At 39.2% G+C, this 22,459-nt stretch overlaps 1 protein-coding gene across 1 annotated transcript in view; it reads left to right on the top strand.

Moving 5' to 3' along the window:
• Positions 1 to 17,313, top strand: part of NLRP14 (NLR family pyrin domain containing 14) — a 42,124-nt gene extending 24,811 nt beyond the window's left edge. Inside the window, exons 6-12 of the mRNA XM_051823535.2 lie at positions 3,111 to 3,278; positions 4,278 to 4,448; positions 4,839 to 5,009; positions 6,731 to 6,901; positions 9,843 to 10,013; positions 15,129 to 15,299; positions 16,344 to 17,313. Of these exons, the coding sequence (XP_051679495.2) occupies positions 3,111 to 3,278; positions 4,278 to 4,448; positions 4,839 to 5,009; positions 6,731 to 6,901; positions 9,843 to 10,013; positions 15,129 to 15,299; positions 16,344 to 16,506 (1,186 nt within the window). The 3' untranslated portion in view covers positions 16,507 to 17,313. The remainder of the gene's footprint in view (positions 1 to 3,110; positions 3,279 to 4,277; positions 4,449 to 4,838; positions 5,010 to 6,730; positions 6,902 to 9,842; positions 10,014 to 15,128; positions 15,300 to 16,343) is intronic.
• The last annotated feature ends 5,146 nt before the right edge of the window (positions 17,314 to 22,459 follow it).

Here is a 22,459-nt window from a genome sequence, read left to right as displayed (position 1 = left end):
AGTTCCACCTTGCTCAGTATTTTGGAATAGTTGGAAAATTACTGGACCTAGTTCCTCTTTAAATACTTTCTACAATTCAGTGATAAAGCCATCAGATCCTGGACTTTTTTCCTTGATGGGTGATTTTTTTTTTTTTATTAGGGTTCATTTACCTTAAAGGAGCTGTTACAGAGAGAGGGAAAGACAGAGAGGTAGACAGAAAGAAATCAATTTTCCATCTGCTGGTTCACTCCCCAAATGGCCGCAAGGGCCTAGGCTGAGTCAAGCCAAACCAGGAGCTCCATCTGGGTCTCCCACGTGGATGCAAGGGCCCAAGTGGTGGGTCATTTTCTGCTGCCTTTCCTGGGCCATTAGCAGGGAGCTGGTTCAGAAGTAGAGCAGCTGAGACATGAACCACTGCCCATCAGTGGTAGCATCAGTGGTAGCTTTACCCACTATGCCACAAGGCCGACTCCTTATGGAAGATTTTTAATTGCTTTTTGTTATGGGTCTTTTTTTTTCTTTTTCTGATCTTGGTAGATTCTGTGAATGCAAGAATTTATCCATTTCTTTGAAGTTTTCCAATTTGTTAGTGTATGGTTGCTCATAGTGCTATCTCATGATCCTTTTTATTTTAGTAATGTCAGTTGTAATGTCTCCTTTCTCTCTAATTTTGAGTGTTTCCTTTTTGCTTTTCAGACTGGCTAAAGGTTTGTCTTTAGGTTTTTTTTGGAAAAAAAACACTTTGATCTCTAATTTTTTTTTTAGTTTCAGTTTATTTCTGTGCTGATCTTTATTCTTGCTTCCTTCTAATTTTTTTCTTGTTGTTCTGTCCTCGAGATGTAACCTTAGATCATTTGAACTTTTCTTTCTAAATAAAAGCACTTAATGCTGTAAATACTTGTCTTAATATTGCTTTTGCTGTATCCCACAGGTTTTGATATGGTAGATTTTCATTTATTTCAAGAAAATTGTTTCCTTTTTAATTTCTTCAATGACTCATCAGTCATTTCAGTAACGTGTTTAATTTCCATGTATTTGTAAGATTGCTAGCTTTATTTCACTATGATCTAAGAATATACATGGTATAGTTTGTCTTTTTGTAGTTGTTGAGACTTGATTTGTGGCCTGATATATGACCTATCCTAGAGACTATTCATTGTGGTGCTGCTTCATCTGTAGTATTCTGTAACTGTTGGGTGAAGTGTTCTGTAAAGTTGTCTGTAAATGTGTTAGGTCTATTTGTTCAGTAGTGTGATTCAAGTCTGATATCTTCACTGATTTTTTTTTTTCTGTCTGGATGACAGTGGGGTGTTGAAGTCTCCCTCTATTCTACTGGAGCCTATCTCTCCCTTTAGGTCTAATAGTGTTTGCTGTGTGTATCTGGGTGGACTTGTTTTGTATGCATATATGCTTATGGTTGTTATATCTCCTTTCTGAATCAATCCTTTCATCAATATATAATGTGCTTGTCTCTTAAGTGTTTGACTTAAAGTCTGTTTCATCTGATACTAGTATAAGCTACTCCTGCTCATTCTTGGTTTCCATTTGCCTACTATATCTTTTTCTAGCCCCTTACTTTGCACCTATGTGTATCTCTATTTGTAAAGTGACTTTCTTATAGGCAACATATATTTGGATCTTGGCTTTTTATACATTCAACCAATCTAAATATTTTGGCTGGGGAATTATCCATTTATATTCAAAACTAGTATTGATAAGAAGTCTTCTTGTTTTATGACATGTTTTCAACTCGTGAGCTAATACTTGGGCATGGAATTGCTGGTTCATGGATGTTGGTTACACTCTTGAAGTCATCAAACTGTTCTTCAAAGTGATTGTTTGATTTCCTAGTTCCTCCAGCAATGTAACATATGTCAAAGTTTGAACTACTCATCCTTGCCAACATTTGCTGTTGTCAGTCTTTATCTTAATGTGATTCCAGATACTCTCACATTTTAAAAATTATTTATATAGCTCTTTTTCTATTGTCTACTGGATCTCCCTAGAGCTGGAATTGATTCTAATTTCCCTTGTATTTAGAGTTATTCAATGTGCCCAAGGTCCATTTGGTGCTGAAAAATGATAGATTCTTGTTTCCATTGGCACTGAAAATAGATGGGCTTTTGGGAGGAACAGGCTTCCTCCAAATATTTCCTAAGAAATCTTAGCAAGTTAGTGAGTGCTGACTTTCGAGTTCAGTAACTAGAGTAACTGCAGTCTTGCAGACAGATGTGGTAAGGTAATTGTATATATATGTCATGACTAAAATATTCTTGGAAATCGTTTATACTCATCCCTAAATATCTTGCCTATCATTGTTCATTCACTTAGTGTCACCAAACCAAACTCTAACAATAGCCAGTGCCTCCTTTTGGATTAAATGCCTTCCTCTTTTAGAATATAAGGGTCTCTGTCTTAGCCACCATACTTTAGCCTTACATTAACATATTTTTAAAGATACATTAATTTGAAAGTTACAGAGAGGTAGAGAGAGATCTTCCATCTGCTGGTTCATTCCCCAAATTGCCACAACAGCCAGAGTTGAGCTGATCTGAAGCCAGGAGCCAGGAACTTCTTCCAGGTCTCCCACATGGGTACAGAGGCCCAAGGACTTGGGCCAGCTTCTGCTGTTTTCCAGGCACATTAGTAGGGAGGTGGATTGGAAGTGGAACAGCCAGGACTCGAACTGGTGCCCCTTTGGGATGCCAGCAGTGCTGGCCGGGACTTTAACCTGCTGCACTGCAGCGCTGGCCCCATGAATTAATATTATAATTTTAGTATTTTAAGTGGCCCTAACAATATTTTGGTAGTCTTTTCATGGATTAAGGATCTAAGAGACTCCTGTTCTTCTTTTCCTGATGTTATCAACCTTTTTTATGTTAAAAAATCGATCAATTGTCAGGCTATAGATGGAAGTCAAAGTTGTAACCTAATTGATTTTCTAAGCAGTATCCTAAAACTTAGTTTTATGATCTGACTTCATTGAGAAACCCAGTGTAAGATAAGAGATGAGAGTAAAATAAGGAAATATTGATATAATATCCAAGATCTAGATAGAAAAGAAAGGGATTATTGTAATCAGACAGAAATGATTTTTGTAAAGCCTCCTGCATATTTTTCTTTTGAAGGTTGAGATTTGTCTCCTTTCCTGATGGTTGCCTGGGCATCTCTAACTTTCTGACTCAGAACCAGCATCTGATGCACCTGGACCTGACTGGCAGTGATATAGGGGATAATGGAGTAAAGGCCTTATGTGAAGCTCTCAAACACCCAAGGTGTAAACTGCAGAGTCTGAGGTAAGTTTTGAGCTTTTCATTGCAACTGAGATTTTTGTTCAAATACTCTACCATCCTGGACTTGCTGTTCAGAGAGCTAGCTTATATCCACTGTTATGACATAGCAGGGATGAACAGAACAAGGCTTATATGCTCCTAATACTTATTTCTTCCATACCCCTTTTTAATGCTGCTGTATCTGCCTTGCTGTATTTTTAGAAAGTTTTCTTTAAAAAAGATTTATGTGTTTATTTGAAAGGCAGAATTACAGAAAGGCAGAGGCAGAGAGAGACAGAAAGGCCTTCCGTCCACTGGTTTACTCCCCAGATGGCCACAATAGCCGGAGCTGCACCAATCCTAAGCTAGAAGCCAGGAGCTTCTTCCGTGTCTTCCCCACCAGTGCAGGGGCCCAAGGATTTGGGTCATCTTCTGTCTTCCCTGGCCATAGCAGAGAGCTGGCTCAGAAGTGGAGCAGCTGGGACTGGAACCAGCGCCCATATAGGATGCTGGCACTGCAGGTGGCAGCTTTACCCAACACGCCATAGCGCCGGCCCCAGAAACAGTTTTATTTCTGGTTTAATTCTTGTTTTTAGTCTTAAAGACTGGGTTCCTCAGAAATCATGAGTTGACTCCCATAAACAAATGAGCTTGTGAGGGTTGCAACTTCTGCTTTTGACTTCCAGTCATTCTCTTATGTCTCAGAAGTCAGTGTACAAGTGTTCAGTCATCCTTAGATTATCTTCTAAGATGTAGTTTGAGGGAATTCTTCATAGATTAAAGTCTGTCATCAATTAAAGATTTTTGAAAATCTTTCATATGTATTTTCACAGGGTATTGGAGAAGGGAGAGATAAGATTCTTCCTCTCCCTTCCTTAACTCTATCAAAACCTAATGCTTTAGTGAAATACTTCCTATTCTACATGGAGCAGCTTGATTTTCAGGCAGGATCTGATGACTGGATGGTGACTGTAATCCTTTTCTGGGAAATGATCATTTCTGTTTTTCTATATTTTTTTCCAGATTAGAGTCCTGTGACCTAACTACAGTTTGTTGTTTAAATATATCCAAGGCTCTTATTAGAAACCAGAGTCTGGGATTTCTGAATCTGTCAACCAATAATCTGTTAGATGACGGAGTGAAGCTGTTATGTGAGGCCTTAAGACACCCGAAGTGTCCTCTGGAGAGACTGTCGTGAGTTGTTTTGTTCAGTTCCGCATAGCTTACTTATGATCTGAATGGGGAAACTGTCTGGGTCCTGACACTGACCAGCTCATCTGTCAATTCTGTGTGAGATCTGTATACACCCCACTTGTCTCCCTCTATTTCCTTCTTCTTTGACTCGACTTTTGGAAACATTTCTTTCTGATTGACCTCTTACTTTCATTCTCATCTAGGCTTCTCCTCTCCCTTTCTGTGTCTTGTTTCAGCATACCCTATACACAGCTGCAATGGAATCTAAGGAAATGTGTTCAGGTTGATTCTTAGTACAGGTATAGGGTTGTGGGCGACAGCTAATTTCCCCCTGAAGAAGAGAAGCATGAACTTGGAATTGACAGATCCCTTCCTATCTTGTGTTTGCAGCTTAGAAAGCTGTGGCCTCACAGAAGCTGGTTGTGAGGATCTTTCTTTGGCTCTCATCACCAATACAAGGCTGACACATTTATGTTTGACAGATAATGTCTTAGGAGATGGTGGAGTAAAGTTTATGAGTGATGCTTTGCAGCACCCACAGTGTACTCTACAGAGCCTTGTGTAAGTAACTACCAGTTTTCGTTCTTCTGGTATAATAAACATTTAAAAATGTATTTAAAATGGGCAAATAATAGGAACCTATGTCGTTTGCTTTTTCCTGCTATTTACCTTAATAAGATGATGATGATGATATTAGTAATGACCATTTATTGTGTCATTTCTGGACGCTGTACCCGATTTTTTCTTTATCTATATACAATGGTACCTAATGGTGTCAAGTTGGCCATTTGAGTTGTAGGTACCTTGCTGTATAGGTGAGGAAAATGGGGTTTAGAAAGATAATGTGACTTGCCTAATGTTTCACAAGAAAATGATGAATTCTAAAGTCTCAGCCGGTGCCACAGCTCACTAGGCTAATCCTCTACCCGCAGCGCTGGCACCCCGGGTCCTAGTCCCAGTTGGGGCACCGAATTCTGTCCCAGTTGCTCCTCTTCCAGTCCAGCTCCCTGCTGTGGCCTGGAAAGGCAGTGGAGGATGGCCTAAGTGCTTGGGCCCTGTATCCGCATGGGAGACCAGGAGGAATCGCCTGGCTCCTGGATTCGGATCGGCGCAGAGCGCCGGCCATAGTGGCCATTTGGGGGGTGAACCAATGGAAGGAAGACCTTTCTCTCTCTCTCTCTCTGCCTATCAAAAACAAAACAAAAAAACAGAACTAACATCTCTGATCTGTTCAACTGCATAATCTGGGCTATGATGACCATGTAAATACGTAAACAGCACTAAACACAAATACAACAGCCACTATGTGGCTGGATCACAGTGTGTTTAATCTGTTCATTTTTGTCAGATAATTTCCTAGACATGGAATTAATGAAGCATGGTTTTTGTCAGATATGGTTAAATTACCTGCCATGTGGATGGCTTATATTCCCAGCGGTAGTTTAGGGCCCTGAGTTTTAGAACCCTCACTAGGGAGTCAAAATCTTTCTGATCAGTATTAATTACATAGTTCAAAAATAACTTTTAAAGTAATTTGATGTTGAGCATCTTTTCAAGTGTTTTGGCCTATTAAGTTCTAGGAATTGCCTCTCCATAGGCTGTTTTCTTGTGGATGTTTTTCTGTTGCATGCTATAAAATACAGCTAAAAATATTATTTGCTGTTTTATCTAAGTCAAATACTTTTTGTTATTGCTTTATTTACCACTTTATCATTTTTTAGAATATAGAATTTTGTGGAGTCAGATTCTGCTTCATAACTTCTAGAGGTTTTATCAAAATTACACACACTTTTCCTTTTATTAAAGTCATCCCCTATTCTATATGGTTTAATTTTTAACATTTTACATGTTCAATTATCCTAAGTTTAGATACAAAGCTTAAATTTCTTTCCCCCATATAGAAGATCTGTTGTACAAAAATATTAATGCCATAATATTCCTTTTTCTTACAAACTCAGAGTGCTACTTTGATTACAACAAAGGGTACATACTTTATGATTATGCCTATTCTACTTCATCTGGCTCCTCAGCTGTTCCATGCAGCTATGTATTTTTGTGCAATGTAAATAATACTTGATTTATGATAAGGAACATGAATTTAGTTTGTAGTCCAAATTGTTGTAAACCTACATGTCCAAATGAGAGAGGCTGGGAGTGATGGTGAATGATATGAGATGGAGTGCTGGCAGTAGACTAGGGATTGTAACATGAAACCTTTTTGAAAGTATGTCTTTGGGCAGTACAGCGATGATCCATCTCTCCTGACATTGTCCTTCCTATAGGCTGAGGCGCTGCCATTTGACTTCACTTAGCAGCAGATGTCTTTCCACTTCTCTTCTCTACAATAAGAGCCTGAGACATCTGGACCTGGCATTAAACTTCCTACAAGATGAAGGAGCAAAGCTTCTGTGTGATGTCTTTCGGCATCCAAGCTGCAGTCTTCAGGATGTGGAGTAGGTTTTCTGTAACTTGACTTTCATGTGGTTCCAACTATAAGATGTTTGTGAGGACAGGGGAGACACAGAAAGGCTGAAAACTGAGAAAAGAATATTTGTCTTATGTATACTCTTTTTGTCATTCTGCCTGAGACAGTCTGGGGAAGTTTGTTCATCATATGTTTATAAAGAATTACTATATGGGATAAACATTTGGCACAGTTGTTAAAACACTGCTTGTGACACCCATATCCCATATGGAAGTGCCTGGATTTGAGTTTTAGTTCCACTTCCCAAGCAAACTTCATACTAATGTGCACCCTGGGAATCAGCTGGTGATTGAATAAATACTTGGGTCCCTGTCACTCATGTGGAAGAGCAGAATGAGTTCTCATCTTCTGCTTGGTCCTGGCCCCAGCCCTGGCTATTGTGGGCATTTGAGAAATAAACTGGCAGATGGTGTCCTTTCTCTCTCTCTCATGCTGACTCCATTTTTTTTTTTTCAAACAAATATTAGAAGAATTATTGCAGTTATTGTAGTTAGCTTTCCTTGGGTAAAGAGGACCTGAGGTGTCGAGCTGAATGGTAGTCATTTTATGTTTTCGTTGGTCATACCCAGGTGAATCTACTATGTCTTTATGTCTGTGATGCTGAAATTGTGCTTTACTAGTTTGTGTTTCAGGTTATATTTTTAACTTAATTTTTTATTCATATAAAGAGAATAGATTACATAGGTATAGTTTATTTAAGCTCAGGTTTCTAATTTGGCCAACTTTCAAACTGGAAGAGGATTTTAAAAATACCCTACAAATAAAATAAAAATACCCTATAGTCTATTTTTAAATAACAGACTGTTTTATTCCTATCATACTCCTTAATTTGAGTATATCTACATATATATGAATGGTTTGTGTATATATGTGTATAGAAATGACTTCCTTTTCAGTAGTATTTCAGAAACACATTTAAATGCTTTAAATCATAATATTGGTTATTTTAATGACTGATATTTAACATTTCATCATGTGAGTATTGCTACAGTGAAGCTAGAGAGGTGTCACAGCAATCTTGGCTTACTTTCCCATTAGGGCCTCAGTTAGGACAAACAGCTTGGGTAAGTTGCTGAGCGTCTAACCCAAGCAGAGATTTTTTTTTTACCATAAAATTAAGCTCCTTGGTATACCCAGAAGTTCTTATGACATCTGTAAACACTAAGGTGATTAAACCCTCATGTTCAATAAGCACCTGTAGTTCTTTGAAGAAATATATGATGTGTGCCAGTATGTGATTCTATGCAATTTCTTTGTTCTTCAACTGGAAGACAAATTTTACTGATGATATGAAATCTAAAGCCTCCATTTAAATACCGAAAATTTCTAAGTGCCCTAAATATTCAAGGTCTTTGCTCAGTTCACCTTCTCTTCTTAGCATTACTGTAAACATATAGACAAATTTGCACTTTCTTACTACCTTAATAGCTTCTATGCAGCCATGCCAATTCTTTCAACAACACAGGCAACAAATACGAGATAGATGCTAAGGAAACTTAAGGGCACAAAGGCAAGGCCATGGTCTTCAAGGAATACAGAATGATTGCAAGAAAGTAAATATACAACCAATTACAATATATTCCAAATGTTACAAGGAGTGGGCCTTCATATAGTAGAGCAGAACTAGTTAAGGTTTGAAGGATGAAGAGGATGGAGAAATAATAAGAGAAAAGCAGCAGATGTAGTAAAATTGGAGAGAAATCCATTTGTATGGTTAGAGAATCGGGGAAAAGAAAGTACGGAAAGAGAAAGAAAGATTGAGGCCAGATTGTGAATGCTCTTAAATGCCATGCAGAGACCTTGAAAAAAATCTTACCTGTGGATTCCTTTGTTCTTGGGAGTTAAGACTCTGCGATTGCTAGGAAGCTTTTTTATTTCAAAAATACATTAGGCCAGGGCCGCGGCTCAATAGGCTAATCTTCCATCTAGCGGTGCCGGCACACCGGGTTCTAGTCCCGGTCGGGGCGCCGGATTCTGTCCTGGTTGCCCCTCTTCCAGGCCAGCTCTCTGCTGTGGCCAGGGAGTGCAGTGGAGGATGGCCCAAGTGCTTGGGCCCTGCACCCCATGGGAGACCAGGGAGTGCAGTGGAGGATGGCCCAAGTGCTTGGGCCCTGCACCCCATGGGAGACCAGGAAAAGCACCTGGCTCCTGGCTTCGGATCAGCGTGGTGCTCTGGCCGCAGCGCGCCAGCCGTGGTGGCCATTGGAGGGTGAACCAACGGCAAAGGAAGACCTTTCTCTCTCTGTCTCTCTCTCTCACTATCCACTCTGCCTGTCAAAAAAAAAAAAAAAATTAAAAACTAAAAACAGATCTGTGGATTCCTAGATAAATTTTATATCAATTTTAAGTACTAGTAAATCATTATTTATGCCCTTGATTTTGAAATATCTGTACGTAATCTGTTTGTGGGAGAAAATGGTTTTAACCTCTACTTTCTTGTTAACAAATCCCATCTGTGGTAGGCATGTGGCCTAATAGTTAAGAGGTCCACATATCTTGACAGAGTGCTTGATTTTGAATCCAGGCTCCACCCTCAATTCCAGCTTCCTGCTGATGTGGACCCGGAGTGGCAGCAGTAATGGCTCAAATAGTAGGTCCTTGCTACTCATAGAGGAGTCCTAGATTGAGTTCCCAGCTCCTGGTTTCAGCCTGGCTCATATCCAGCCATTGTAGGCCTCTGGGGCATGAACCAGTGATTAGACAGTACACTGTTTCTTTCCCTGTCCCTCTACCTCACAACTGGAAAAAGAAAAAATTGCATTCATTTATACTGGTAAGATTAGACCTGATCAAGTGTGTACTGGATTGTAGATAGAGTCAGAAAAGAGTTCAACTACCTGAGCATCTCTTCTAAGAGGAACTTAATCCTCACAACTTAGTGGCTGACTTGTCTTTTGTATTTCTTGCAGATTAGTGGGTTGTGCTATTACAAGTGCTTGTTGTCTGGATCTGGCTTCTGCTATTTTGAACAACCCAAATATTTGGAGCATGGACCTTGGGAACAATAACTTGCAGGATGGTGGAGTGAAAATTCTGTGTGACGCTTTGAGACATCCAAACTGTAACATCCAGAAGCTTGGGTGAGTTCAGTTTTCCATTAGGAAAATGATACCAAACTGATAATGTATCAAGAAGTGTAGTATATGGAGAGAGTAAAATTAAATGGGACTAGAAGGTACATTACCCTCAGAAATAAGAATTTGGACTTCAGATACGTGGAACAATATATTACATATTCTTCTGTATAGAAGCCATATTTCACATTTCTTCGTTGTACCCCTTAGTGCCTTTTTCTTGCTAAGTTGAAGATTTTAATCATCATCTTCTATCAGTAAACTACTACCCAAGTTGTCAAGGATCTTACAATCTAATAAAATTCCATCCTATTTTGGGTACTACTTATGTTCAGTATTGTTTAGACTTTAGTTAATACTGGACTGATATTGGTTAGTACATTTTCACCTTTACAACATGAGTTATTGACCTGTGGGTCAAGAATTGTGTTCATGTGGGAAATCCAGAAGTGATGATAGATCTTTAGGAATTTGGTATTCTCCTAGAGAAATTTTTCTTGACTCTTCCAAGAAAGTGCTGCTTTTATTTCTGGTCCACTTATACATTTTTATCATAACACTGATCATGTAATTATTGGGTCTGAGATCTAATTTATCCTATTTATAGCCTAATAACTTAGCCTATCATTGTTTCATGTGTGATGGCAGAAAGAATGAGACTTCCGTCAGACACAGGACTTTATTACTTACAGGAAGAACATGAATATTAGCATGTGTGTGTTAGTTCTTCTTGTACCTTGCATCTTGCACAGCTGCTGTGAACCCAGATACATGCTTATACCTACAGGAGGCTACCTCCAGATGAGTAACACTGAGTTTAAGGGACTCATCCATTCTGTATAGCAAGCAGTAAGCAAACATGTTCTTTGTCCTAGAGAGGGATGTTACTTTGTGTCTCAAAGTTGCTTATTACAAATACAACTCTGGGAAGTGGCCTAGGTAAAGAGGTATCAGGGCTTTGCATTTTCTGTTAGCAATTCATAGAAAATGAAAGACCCATGGAAGAATGTCCCCCAACAATATGCACCCTTTGTTTCTACACCATAATCTTGGCTTCTGGTGGGTTTTGTATGAATATAGCGCTCCATTGGCCAATCTGGCTAATCTAATAAACCATATAATTGAGGCCATGATCAATAAAATTCCAAGCACAGCTTTAACCCATTTTGCAATATTAATTGCATCCCTACTCAGAGTCAGCCTTTGAGTAAGTCTCAGGAAGAACTAATTGGCATTTTATTCATTTTGACCCATGAAAGGAAGTTTGGAATGCCCTGCCAACATAGGAGGCAAAAGATGGGTCATCACCAACAGAGAAACCTTCAGTGATTCACAGTTTACCACATGCAAGCATAAGCCTGGGCTTCAAAAGGTTCATGGAAAATGGAATTAATTGAAGCAGCTTGTATAACCCAGGTCATTAGTTTGGGATTTTTCGTATCTGATTTGGGTCACCATTACACTGGTTTGATTGAGCTAGGTGAACAGTATCACTGGTAGTTGTACCTGCCTGGTTCTCCATACATAATATAACTCAATACTGTTATGACATCCAGATAAGTTTATGTCAGACAGATTGAAATAAGTTCACACTGGTTGCTGTGTTTGTGTACATATAGTAAGGGTCCACTGGGGAAGGGGGCTGCCATTGATGGCATCAGGCATAGAATAGTTCAGGATTTGCTAATGTCCACATGACATTTTCTTTCTCTGTAGCAGGTGGTCAGGCAGTTGTCTGACAGCTGCAGCTGCTGCTTGACTCACACTGACCACATGACTATTTTGCTAGGCTGCAGTATTGGATCTAGGGGAAGACAGCATTAATTGCCCCCCCCCCCCCCCCCCCGCCGCCCTATACCTCCCATTTCTTAGTTCCTGCCCCAAATATTGCTGTTGCTCTTTGACGATCATAAAATCACTGTCACATCCTGGAGGCTAAAACTTCACTTATTCTTTGGTGATCCTCCATTTCTACTTAGACCTTTGGTCCAGAGGGATCAGATGGTAGAGACACAAAAGCATCTGTATGACACATATAGAAACCTAATATATTCCACACTTCAAATTCCATGTTCTGTATTATCTCCTAAAGTTCAAAGGCAAATCATTAAGCTTTTGGGTCTTAAATTTACCCTTTAAAATTACAGTTGGAGACCAAGTTCAATTTAATGTTTTCTTACATGGGTATTCATTGGTCAAATCCAATTTAATATTTTTTCCTATATGGGTAGTCATTTTTTTCCAGCAAAAGTTTGCATGAAAATGTTCATTATTCTTTATCTTTTCAAATTTTTAAATATCAACTTATCAAGTTGCACAGAAGTGCATATGCATTACTCTCAACCTACCAGTATGCTGGCATCTTGATTAGAATTGCATTGGACTTATCCATTGAGTCTCCTGATATACCACATGGTATTTATCCTTATGTATTTATTCCTTTTTTAATTTTATTTGAGAGGTGGAGTTAGAGAGGGAGACAGAAAGGTCTTCCGTCTGCTGGTTCACTCCCCAGAGGGCTGTGATGGCCAGAGCTGAGCTGCTGTGAAGCTGGGAACCAGGAGCAGGGGCCGAAGCACTTGGGCCATCTTCTGCTTTTCCAGGCCATAGCAGAGAGCTGGATCGGAAGTGGAGCAGCCGGGACTTGAACTAGCACCCACATGGGATTCTAGCACCACAGGCAGAGGCTTAGCCCACTACACCACAGTGCTGGCCCCTATCCTTATGTATTTAGATCTATCAGTAAACCTTAGTAATTTTCTTAAGTGGCCTTGTAATTTGTTTTAACTTTTATCCCAAAGTCTTTGCTATGTTTCGATGCTACTGTAAATGATTGTTTATTCCTTATATAATAAAGTTTGTTTTTGAACGATTTCATGTATAATATCCAGTTATTTTCTCTTATTGATTCTAATTAGACTCTTGGATTTTTCCAAGTATACAGTCACATAATTTGGGATAATGGTGGTTTTTTTTTTTCCTTTTCTGTCCTAATATCTTTTTTTGAATTGTCTTAAGTATTACTATGTGACAAAATGTTAATATATCTGGTCAAAGTAGGCTTCCTTAAGTTCCCAGTGTTGAAAGAAAAATTTCAGTGGCTTACTCATTTATCAATATAAGGGAGTTCTCTTTTTTACCCAGTTAGTTTTTTTTCCCTTTTATATCATGAATAGATATTGAGCTAAGAAATTTGCCACATGTGGTGAATGATACTGATTGATTATATAAACCTTGGTTTTGGTGGGGCTAAAACTGTCACAGTATTTCTTATATACATCATGTGATTTTTTTTCAAAACAGTATGAGTATCTAACCATCCTTATTCATAATGGATACTGTGTATTTTCTTGTGCAGGCCTCATCAAATTTTTGTATCAAAATTATTTTCACAAAATGAGTTTAGGTGTGTTCTTAAAATTATTTCTTCCTTTAATTTTGTAAAAATTTCTGGTGAAACCATCTAAACTGAGTTTTATGTGTAGATTATTTGACTTCTATTTAATTTTTAACAGTTTTACTTTGGTTTTCTCTAATTTTTGGTAAGTAAAGTTAAATTTTATTCATCTAGATTTTAAAACTTACTGGCAAATGTCTAATATTATCTGCCTAGATTTTAAATAATCTGTAGTGATGTATCATTTTCCATTCTTGATATTGGCAACTTGAGCCTTTTCTCATGTTATTTTTCTCTTCAAAAAAACACATTAATCCTTTCTACGTATAGTTTATAAAACTTTATTTCTGGTTTTATGTCTGTTACTTCCCTGGGGTTTGTTTTTGTTATTCATTTTTCTGAAGTCTCAAGTTGGATGCTTATTGTGTATATCACCATTCTTTTCCAACACACTTTGATTTCCCTTCAAATCATGGCAAAAAACTTCATCCTACAAGTTTCACTATTATATACAGTTTGTTATTTTTCAGTCTAAAATACTCTTAAAAAATTTAACACCTTAACACCTGGATCATTTTAAAATGTACCACTTAATTTTCAAACATAAGGGTGTTCTTATTTTATATATTTTTAATCTCTAGCATTGTTTGAGAACATATTGTACATGATTTTAGTTTTTTAGATTTGATGACATTTACTTCATGACCCAATTTTTTATATGTTCCAAAGTGTACTTAAAAAGTCTATGCCGAGTTGTTTTAGCAGTATTCTGTATCAGTTGATTGTTAAATGTTTTCTTAATTATATTTTAGTGGTATTTTTACAAAACAATTACTATGAGAAATATTAAAATCTCTCTTATAATTCTAGATTTCTGTCTGACTTGGTTTTTGTTTTCTGTATTTTGAGACTGTTATTTGTGACTGAAAACTCTAAATGTTTTATGATACATTCTTGATAATTCTTTGTCTTATAATTCTTTTATCCTAAAGTGTATTTTCTGCAATATCTGCATACTTTGTATCTTAATTGGTGGGACTATCTCTCCACCACATTAATATGAGTTATGAGTAGGCAGGACTTAAAAAAAAATCTGTTTTATATGTTCATTACTTATATAGGTATACAGTTGTTCAATGACTAGATAATTATAAGATGAATAGTAAGTTCAAATTTGTTGGTCTAGGGAACATCAAATGCAGGAAGCTGAGTTTAGTAGGCTTATTTGTGTATTACTCTACTGTAGGCTTGTTCAAGGGCTCTTGGTGGACTGGCTGTTTAATTTGTTAATTGATCTCCGTTGGCAATTTTCCTTCCCACCTATAAACAGCTGACTGCCCTTCAGAAAGGTGTAATATTGGTTTGGGTCTATGCATTTTTATTGACACGAATAGTGTGGTGTTAGATACCTCATTATTCCTTTTAAAATACTTAATAGCAAGCTTATAAAATCTTATTTTTATAATTTTAATGTTTAAGGATTCAACTGCTTCATAGGACGTTGTGTACCTGTATATTTTATCTATTCCCTAGACCATAATCAATTTGTAACTAATGATTCAGGGAAGGACGTTCTCTGCCTATAAATGAATATTATAAATATTTATGGTCTTTGAATTGACCCTAACTGCTCATTTTTTTTTAAAGTTTCTGGAATTATCCTCCATGTGCTTGTTCTCTGCAATGTGATAGAATTATGTTTATCTTTTGTCTTTTCCCTGTAGGTTGGCATACTGTGGTTTGACTTCTCTCTGTTGTCGGGATCTCTCCTCTACTCTTATCAGCAACCAAAGACTGAGAAAAATTAATCTGACACAGAATCCCTTAGGGTCTGAAGGGATTAAGAAGTTATGTGAAGTATTGAGGTCTCCACAATGTAAACTACAAACTCTAGGGTAAGTCTTCACTGGCTTTTCAGAGGGAGAATTTCTTGTAATAAGGAGTATGAAGAGCCATTCGTTTATTGCAGGCCTTATTATCAACCTGATTGTGGATCCTCTGGTATTTCATGGCACTTGTCTTTGTCTCATAGAACACTGGATTTTGAGAGATGTAATACAGCATAGTAGTGAAGAGTTAAACATTCTGGAGCCACATGATCTGATTTTTGAATTCTGGCCCTACCAACTAAGTATATGTGTCTTTTTTTAAAATACACAGGATAATGAGTGGTATTTACAAATTACATATTTTTAAAGTTTATTTATTTGAAAGGCAGAGTGAGGTAGAGGGAGATCTTCCATTTACTCCTCAAATGCCTGCAACAACTGAGGCTGGGCAGGACAGAAGCCAGGAACTCCATCCAGGTCTCCCACATGGGTGGCAGGAACCCATCTACTTGAGCTATCACCTGCTGCCTCGCAGATGCACTAGCAGAAAGCTGTATCAGAAATGAGGATTGAATCCCAGGCACTACAGAATGGGATGTAGGTAGGCATCCCCAGCAGCAGCTTAACTCACTGTACCATAACACCTGCCCCCCAAATGTTTAATTTAAGCTAGTTCCCTGACCTGTGATTTGGTTTCCTTATCTGTAAGATGGATAAAATGATAAAAATCTACATATAAGGTTATTGTGATGATCACTGAGTCAATATAGACCAAGTACTTAGAACAGTACATAGCGTAGTAATAAAAACATGGATTATGTTAGCTGTTGTCTTCATTATCATTAGTAGTACTGGTAGTATTTTGTTTGTACAAAAAAAGCTCCTAGAGGATCATTTTTCATTTTAATCTGTTCTATATTTAATTTTTCTTTAATTGTTCTATCTCCATCACTGTATCTCTGTTCCCCTTGCAACTCCCCATCCATATTAATACTCTTTTATTTTACAGGGTAGTTTTTTGGTTTGTTTTACCCCCTGTAATTTTTTCAGAGAAAGTGGAGGGCTGTGAGGAAACTGAATGCAAGAAGAGACATTCCCTTGTCTTCTCAGGTTGTGCAAAGAGGCCTTTGATGAGGAAGCCCAGAAGCTGCTGGAAGCTGTGACACTTAAGAATCCACATTTAGTCATTAAGCCAGACTATAACGATCACAATGAAGATGATGGGTCTTGGTGGCAGTTCAATGATAGCAGTGAAGAAGATGGGTCCTGGTAGCAGTGTTTCTCATGTGAAGAATCTGACATCCCATAAAAAAATCAGAAAAACTTCAGAGTAACAGGGTCTGTTTCTTAGCTTTAGATAATGTAGTCCCACAGAGATAACACTTGACATCTGTTAGACATAAGGTAGTCACTTTTCTGTAAAATGTTCATTCTACATCACACATAGTTGGAGAGGCTAAAATAAAATGAAACTTAAAGCTTTCTGAAAAGTGTAAGATATTTTTAATTGAATACAAAGGTTAAGGACTCATAAGAGAAGGCCAGAATTGAGGCTCCAAGATGGGAATAGAGAAGATTAAAGTGTCTTGTTTTCTGTTCAATTCCCACTGCCTAGGCTTAATTCACAGCCTCACTATCTCTGGCTCTTTTTATTGGAATGCTTCTCCATGTATGATCTTGATGACCAGTGTCAAAGTCACATGGGTGCTGTCTTAAAATGCAGATTACTTAGCATACCAGATATAGTGAAGCTGAACATATAAGTAATAGTCTTTAGGACCCAGCATTTTTAATTTCCCTGGCAATTCTTTATGCACACTAATATTTGAAAATCACTAGTTTCATTAGAAATGGGAGCCTACTTTTATGATGAACAATTTCTGTAGTTCTGTGGGGAGGGGGGAAGGTTTAATTTTCTTTAAGGTGGTATGAAGTTAGTGTGGGTTATAGCTAAACATGGATTCTTCCATTTGACAAAATCATGGCACAATAAATTTACCTGTGAAAGACCGTTCTGCTTGTTCATTGCTTTGTAACCATCCCAAATGTCACTTAAAATGGAAACCATTTTATTGAAATCTCATAACTTGGTGTTTCTAGAATTCAGAAAGGATTCCGCTGAGTGTCTCTTACTTCACATGGTATCCTCTGGGGTTCCTTGGTATTCAGCTGGCAGCCAGGTTGCTCTAGAGGCACCAAAGTAACTTTGACCCACATGGCAAGGATGGCTGAAAGGCTGTGTGTAGCTGTGCCCCTTATCCCTCTACCTCAGGGCCTCTCTACATGGTGGTCTCTGCTGCAGGGAGGATGGATTTCTGGGGTGGGAGGTTAAGGGTTTGAAAAGAGTCAGGGAAAGGTGCCGATTGTCTTGAAAGCTAGGCCTGAATTGGTATAAAGTCACTTCTATCATTGTACATTGGCAAAAATAGTCCAGGCCAGCCCAAGTTCAAGGTCAGTTCTTGATGGGAATAATGTCAAAGAATGTGTGGCCTTTAGTCTACTACAAACCATCAATTTTTCTCTACTTGTCTACCAGAAATAAGACAGCTTTTTAATTGGTTATAAAGAAACTTTTTTTAGATTTTATTCATTCATTTGACAGAGCTACAGACAGTGAGACAGAGAAAGGTCTTCCTTCCGTTGGTTCACTCTAGCTCCAGCCATTGCGGCCATTTACACCTATCCGAAGCCAGGAGCCAGGTGCTTCTTCCTGGTCTCCTATGCAGGTGCAGGGGTCCAAGCACTTGGGCTATCTTCTACTGCTACCCCAGGCCACAGCAGAGAGAAGGACTAGAAGAGGAGCAACCAGGACCGGAACAGGTACCCATATGGGATGCCAGCACCGCAGGCAGAGGATTACACTGCACTGGCTAAAGAAAAACATTTTATCTCACCCAGTCACTCAACGATTCTGGCCACCAAAATGTGTGGGCTTTTCCCACAACAAGCAGTTTTCCAGCACTGGGGTGAGGGTCCCATAATCCAATTCACTTCTGATGTTATCAACCAAGAGAGCATCAGGTCCCACAGGACTGCCCTGATTCCAGGTGCCAGTCCCATGTTGTGACCTGTGCTTCTGACCAACCAACCAGAAATAGAAGTTCTCCCAACCATGCCCTGGTGGTGTTTCCTTGAATTCTTTGAGGCATCCTAGTAAACACTGATCTTTACTCATTTACTGTAAGGATACTACAAAGGATACAAATGAAGAGCCAGAAGAACAAGGGTAGGTTCAGAAGGGTTTTGAAGTCCCCATGGATTTGGGGTGCACACACTCTTGGCACATAAGATATATTCAGCAACTGGAAACTCTGAACTCCCATCTTTTTCAGTTTCTATGGAAGCTTCATTAGGTAGACAAGATTAATAAGTCATTGGCCATTGGGTGATCCATCAACTCACCTTGAAGCCCCCTAAAGGTTAGGGTGGGAGTAACATTTTTATCCCCTAATTACTGATTGGTTCCCCTGGGAGCCTGTGCACATCCAGAGGCTATCCAGGAACTACCAGTCATCTCATTAGCATGTGAAAAGACATCACTTCAAGTCCAAATGTTTGAGGAGCTCTGTGGAAAACAAGACAGTATCACATTGACACTGGTACAGAGTGTGGCAGGACTAAAGCAGGGCAAATGGCAACTGAAAATTTACAGATATTACTGGAACTGACATTTTGGCATAGGTGATGTGCACAGTGTAGTCAGATTAAGGGAGTCATGCCTGATGTACTTCTTAGCTAAACTTGCAGACATCAACTTTTGCTAAAGAGAATTTATTATTTGCATGGCCAAGCAATAGAAGTAGGGGATCTTTATCCAAACTACCCTCCCTCCTGGATCAAGGAAGTGGTGATGTATGAGTACAGAAGCAAACACAGGGGAGATTCAGGAGTGGACTTGGGATTTAGGTAATGTCCTTGCTAGGTCTTTGTTCTTGCTGTGTAGGTGTAACTCCTGAGGTGGTCTGATCTTGTGGTTGCCACAGGATGGATACACACACCCTATCATCAGCAGACTTGATGCCTGTCTTGTCCTGAGTGATGAATTACTTTTTGAAAAAATAAGAATTTGGGGTAAGGGTTTGGCACAGCAGGCAAGATGCCACTTAGGACACCTGAATCTCAGAGTATCTGGGTTTGAGTCCAAGCTTTGCTCTCAAGATTGTAGCTTCCTGCTAATGTGTACCCTCAGAGACATGTGGTGATGACTCAAGTAGCTGGATCACTGTCACCCATGTAGAAGATCTGCATTGGTTTTTCTGTTCTCACTTCAGCCTGGCCTAGCACCAGCTGTTGTGGGCATCTGGGGAGTGAACCTCTGGGGGGGGATCTCTGTTTCTCTGCTTGTCACTGTCTCTGTGCCTCTCAATTTTTTAAAAGCATTTGAGGAACAGGTTTATATATCCATCACAAAAGGCGTTTTAAAAAGATGTTAGGAAAACATCACTAGGTAGGGAACTGGTTCATGTTCTACAAGACAGTAATAGTCCATGGGATTACCTCTTCGAAATAATTTGTACTGCCTGCTGACAATTATTTTCAAAGGTATTAAGTTCCTTCAAATTAATCTTGACCTTTACAGAACTACATCAGTAGCAAAGACAGAGTCAAAGATACACACCCCTAGAAATTTAGATAATCCACAGCCTGCTAGGCAGCACCTAGTATACAACAAAAGAATACCCAGTAGTCTCTGATGTGCTTTTAGGTTTTTGGATAATCCTCAACAATGCTCACCTCTTGGAATTGCAGTGCTAACCTGGGGTTGTGGATTTGGAAACCAAGGGGTCATTTCTGGTTGTCAGAATTGAGGGTAGTTCTTGACATCCAGTGGGTAGAGGCCAGAGATGCTGCTACATGTCCAGTACACAAGACAGTTCCCACAACAAAGGATCCCACCCCAAATGTCAGTAGTGTCAAGGATGAGAAACCTGAGATGAGATTTTTTATTATAAGCTTAACTTGGGGGAAGAGGTCAGGGTCACAGATGGCCCTCTCCATAGTCTGTTACTGAAGAGTTGAGGTCTGAATTGTTTGGTAAGTACAATTATAGAAGGTAGAAAATAAGGGAATATGGAATGAATTAGAGAAAATGACCTCTGAATCTAAAAAGATGTGACACTTAGTGCTGTTACAATAAGTTATGAACTTTGATGTGATAATTAGTATTTTCATACCCAACTTATCTCTGTAAGGCTAAAAATGCTACTTATGTCTCATAACACCTTTAATTCTTAGCCTGAAGAAAATGAACTTGGGGTAAATTTAGGAAGAGAGAGGAGAATGTGCAGCATCTATACATACCTTCCCATCAATGCACACTGTAAGTGAAAGAGCAGATTATACAGGAAAACCCTAGGGGAAAAGCTTGCTTTCTTCCAATCTCCTTACCACAATTTTTTTTTACATTTTCTGTCTAGTCTCATGGATTATTTCACTGCATTCTACTCTATCCTCCACACCACTGTCAAAGTGGTTTTCTTTTAAGACAGAAATGTATAGGAAGATAGTTTAAATAACTTGTGGAAAATGGAATTAAAAGATGAGTTTTGGTGCAAAACGTTTTTGAAATCCATGCATAGTTTCTTCATCATATGCATTGTACATGACCTTTAAGGTTCCTCCTATATTCAAATCTCTCCCTCCTTTGACCTCTACTGTGTTATATTCAGCTTCATCTTGGCCCCCTAGACATGAGGTAAATAGTGGACACCACCAATTTCAAACATACTGCTTTGTTCTCATCATTTTGTCCGTTTTCCTTTGTACATACTATTCTCTCTAATATTTATGTTTTTTATTTTGTTTTCTGTAGCTCTTCATGGATACTATCCTTATTTAAGAGCAGAGAAAGGGGTAACAACAGATTCCTTTATAACAACAGGGAAAAGTACAAACATGACACACTCCTACAGTTAGTACTTTTGCCTCCTTCAGATGTAATTGGTTGTTTAAACCATCGCTTTTACTGTTTGTCTTTAGAATCTCCAACACCTAGTACAATGCCTGCCTTGTAATAGATGCTCAGTATTTTTTGAACTAATGAAAGAGTAAGTAGGTGACATTACAGCTGGACCAAGTTCTTCTTATTCAAAAGGCTGAATAAGGTAGTTCTTTCCAATGTGTCACGATCCCCTCTCACTTCTTAATTCATAACTCAGACCTTGGCATAGCTTACCTTCTCAGCACAATCATCTCTCCACTCCTAGAGCTGGCTCTAGACCATCCCTTAGATTGCAGTTTAAATACCACCTCCTCCCAGAGATTGTACAGTCTCTTACTAGCATCACCTCCTCTTCCTTAAAAGACATCATGGTTTTTTGTTTTCTTTCCTCCCATTCTCCCAGAGGTGTAATTATTTATTTCATGTTGTCTTTCTCCCTCATCACAGTGTAAGTTCATTGAAGGCTCTCTGTAAATTGGGGACTGTCATTCGATAAGCAAAAATAAGCTGTTCTTTTTGGGGAATATGTGTTTTATTTTCTAATTGCAAAGGCACTCTATGTGGGTGATTTTTTTACCACGGAAAACCCTGCCAACTCCTGCAGCCTTGGAATGGACTCTGGAGACGACAAGGTTGCAATCTCCACATCCAGCTGGAGTCCCCTGATTCTACTGCAGGGCACCTCGCGTTTCTAGTTGGCTCTTGAGATTTATTGCTTTAATTGAGTGCAGCTGAGGTCTTCAGACAAGGCTCAAAGGGAGGCTGGAGTCGAGTGGTCCCCAGTTCTGATTCTCAAGGAGAAGAAGCCACTAGGGGCGCCCTCAGGGCTCTGCGCAGCCCAAGGGCTTGGCTTTTGGGGTGTGGGCATGGGGACAGCCCTGTCCTTGGCTCCGTACCACAGCAGCTGCCGGCAGAGCCTACTCCTGGGCTCCCCAGGTTTGTGCGCCTTACCCGGGCGCCTTGAAGTTCGGTGTGCGGCGCCTGGTAGGAGTGGGGACGCGGCTGGAAAGGATGTGAGCCCAAGCCTGGTCTCCCTCTCCAGAGAAAGCAGGACGCTGGACAGCGCTTAGATGCAGCAACTGCTCACACTCCTTTCAGTTTTGAGTTCTTTGTGTGGTGGGGGCACTCTCACCACTCATAAGTAAAACTGAAGTCCCTATTTCTGAAGCCACCCTCCTAAAGAGAGGCAGAAGTGGATTCCCCAAAGTTGGACGCTTGTTATTAACTGGAATAACAGATACCTCTGAATTACAGGAAAAATGGAGGATGATTAATCCTTGGGTTC

This window comes from Oryctolagus cuniculus, chromosome 1 (genome assembly GCF_964237555.1).
Source record: "Oryctolagus cuniculus chromosome 1, mOryCun1.1, whole genome shotgun sequence".
NCBI lineage: Eukaryota > Metazoa > Chordata > Mammalia > Lagomorpha > Leporidae > Oryctolagus > Oryctolagus cuniculus.
Note: the sequence above shows the minus strand (reverse complement) of the source record. Positions and strands in the feature narration are given on the sequence as shown.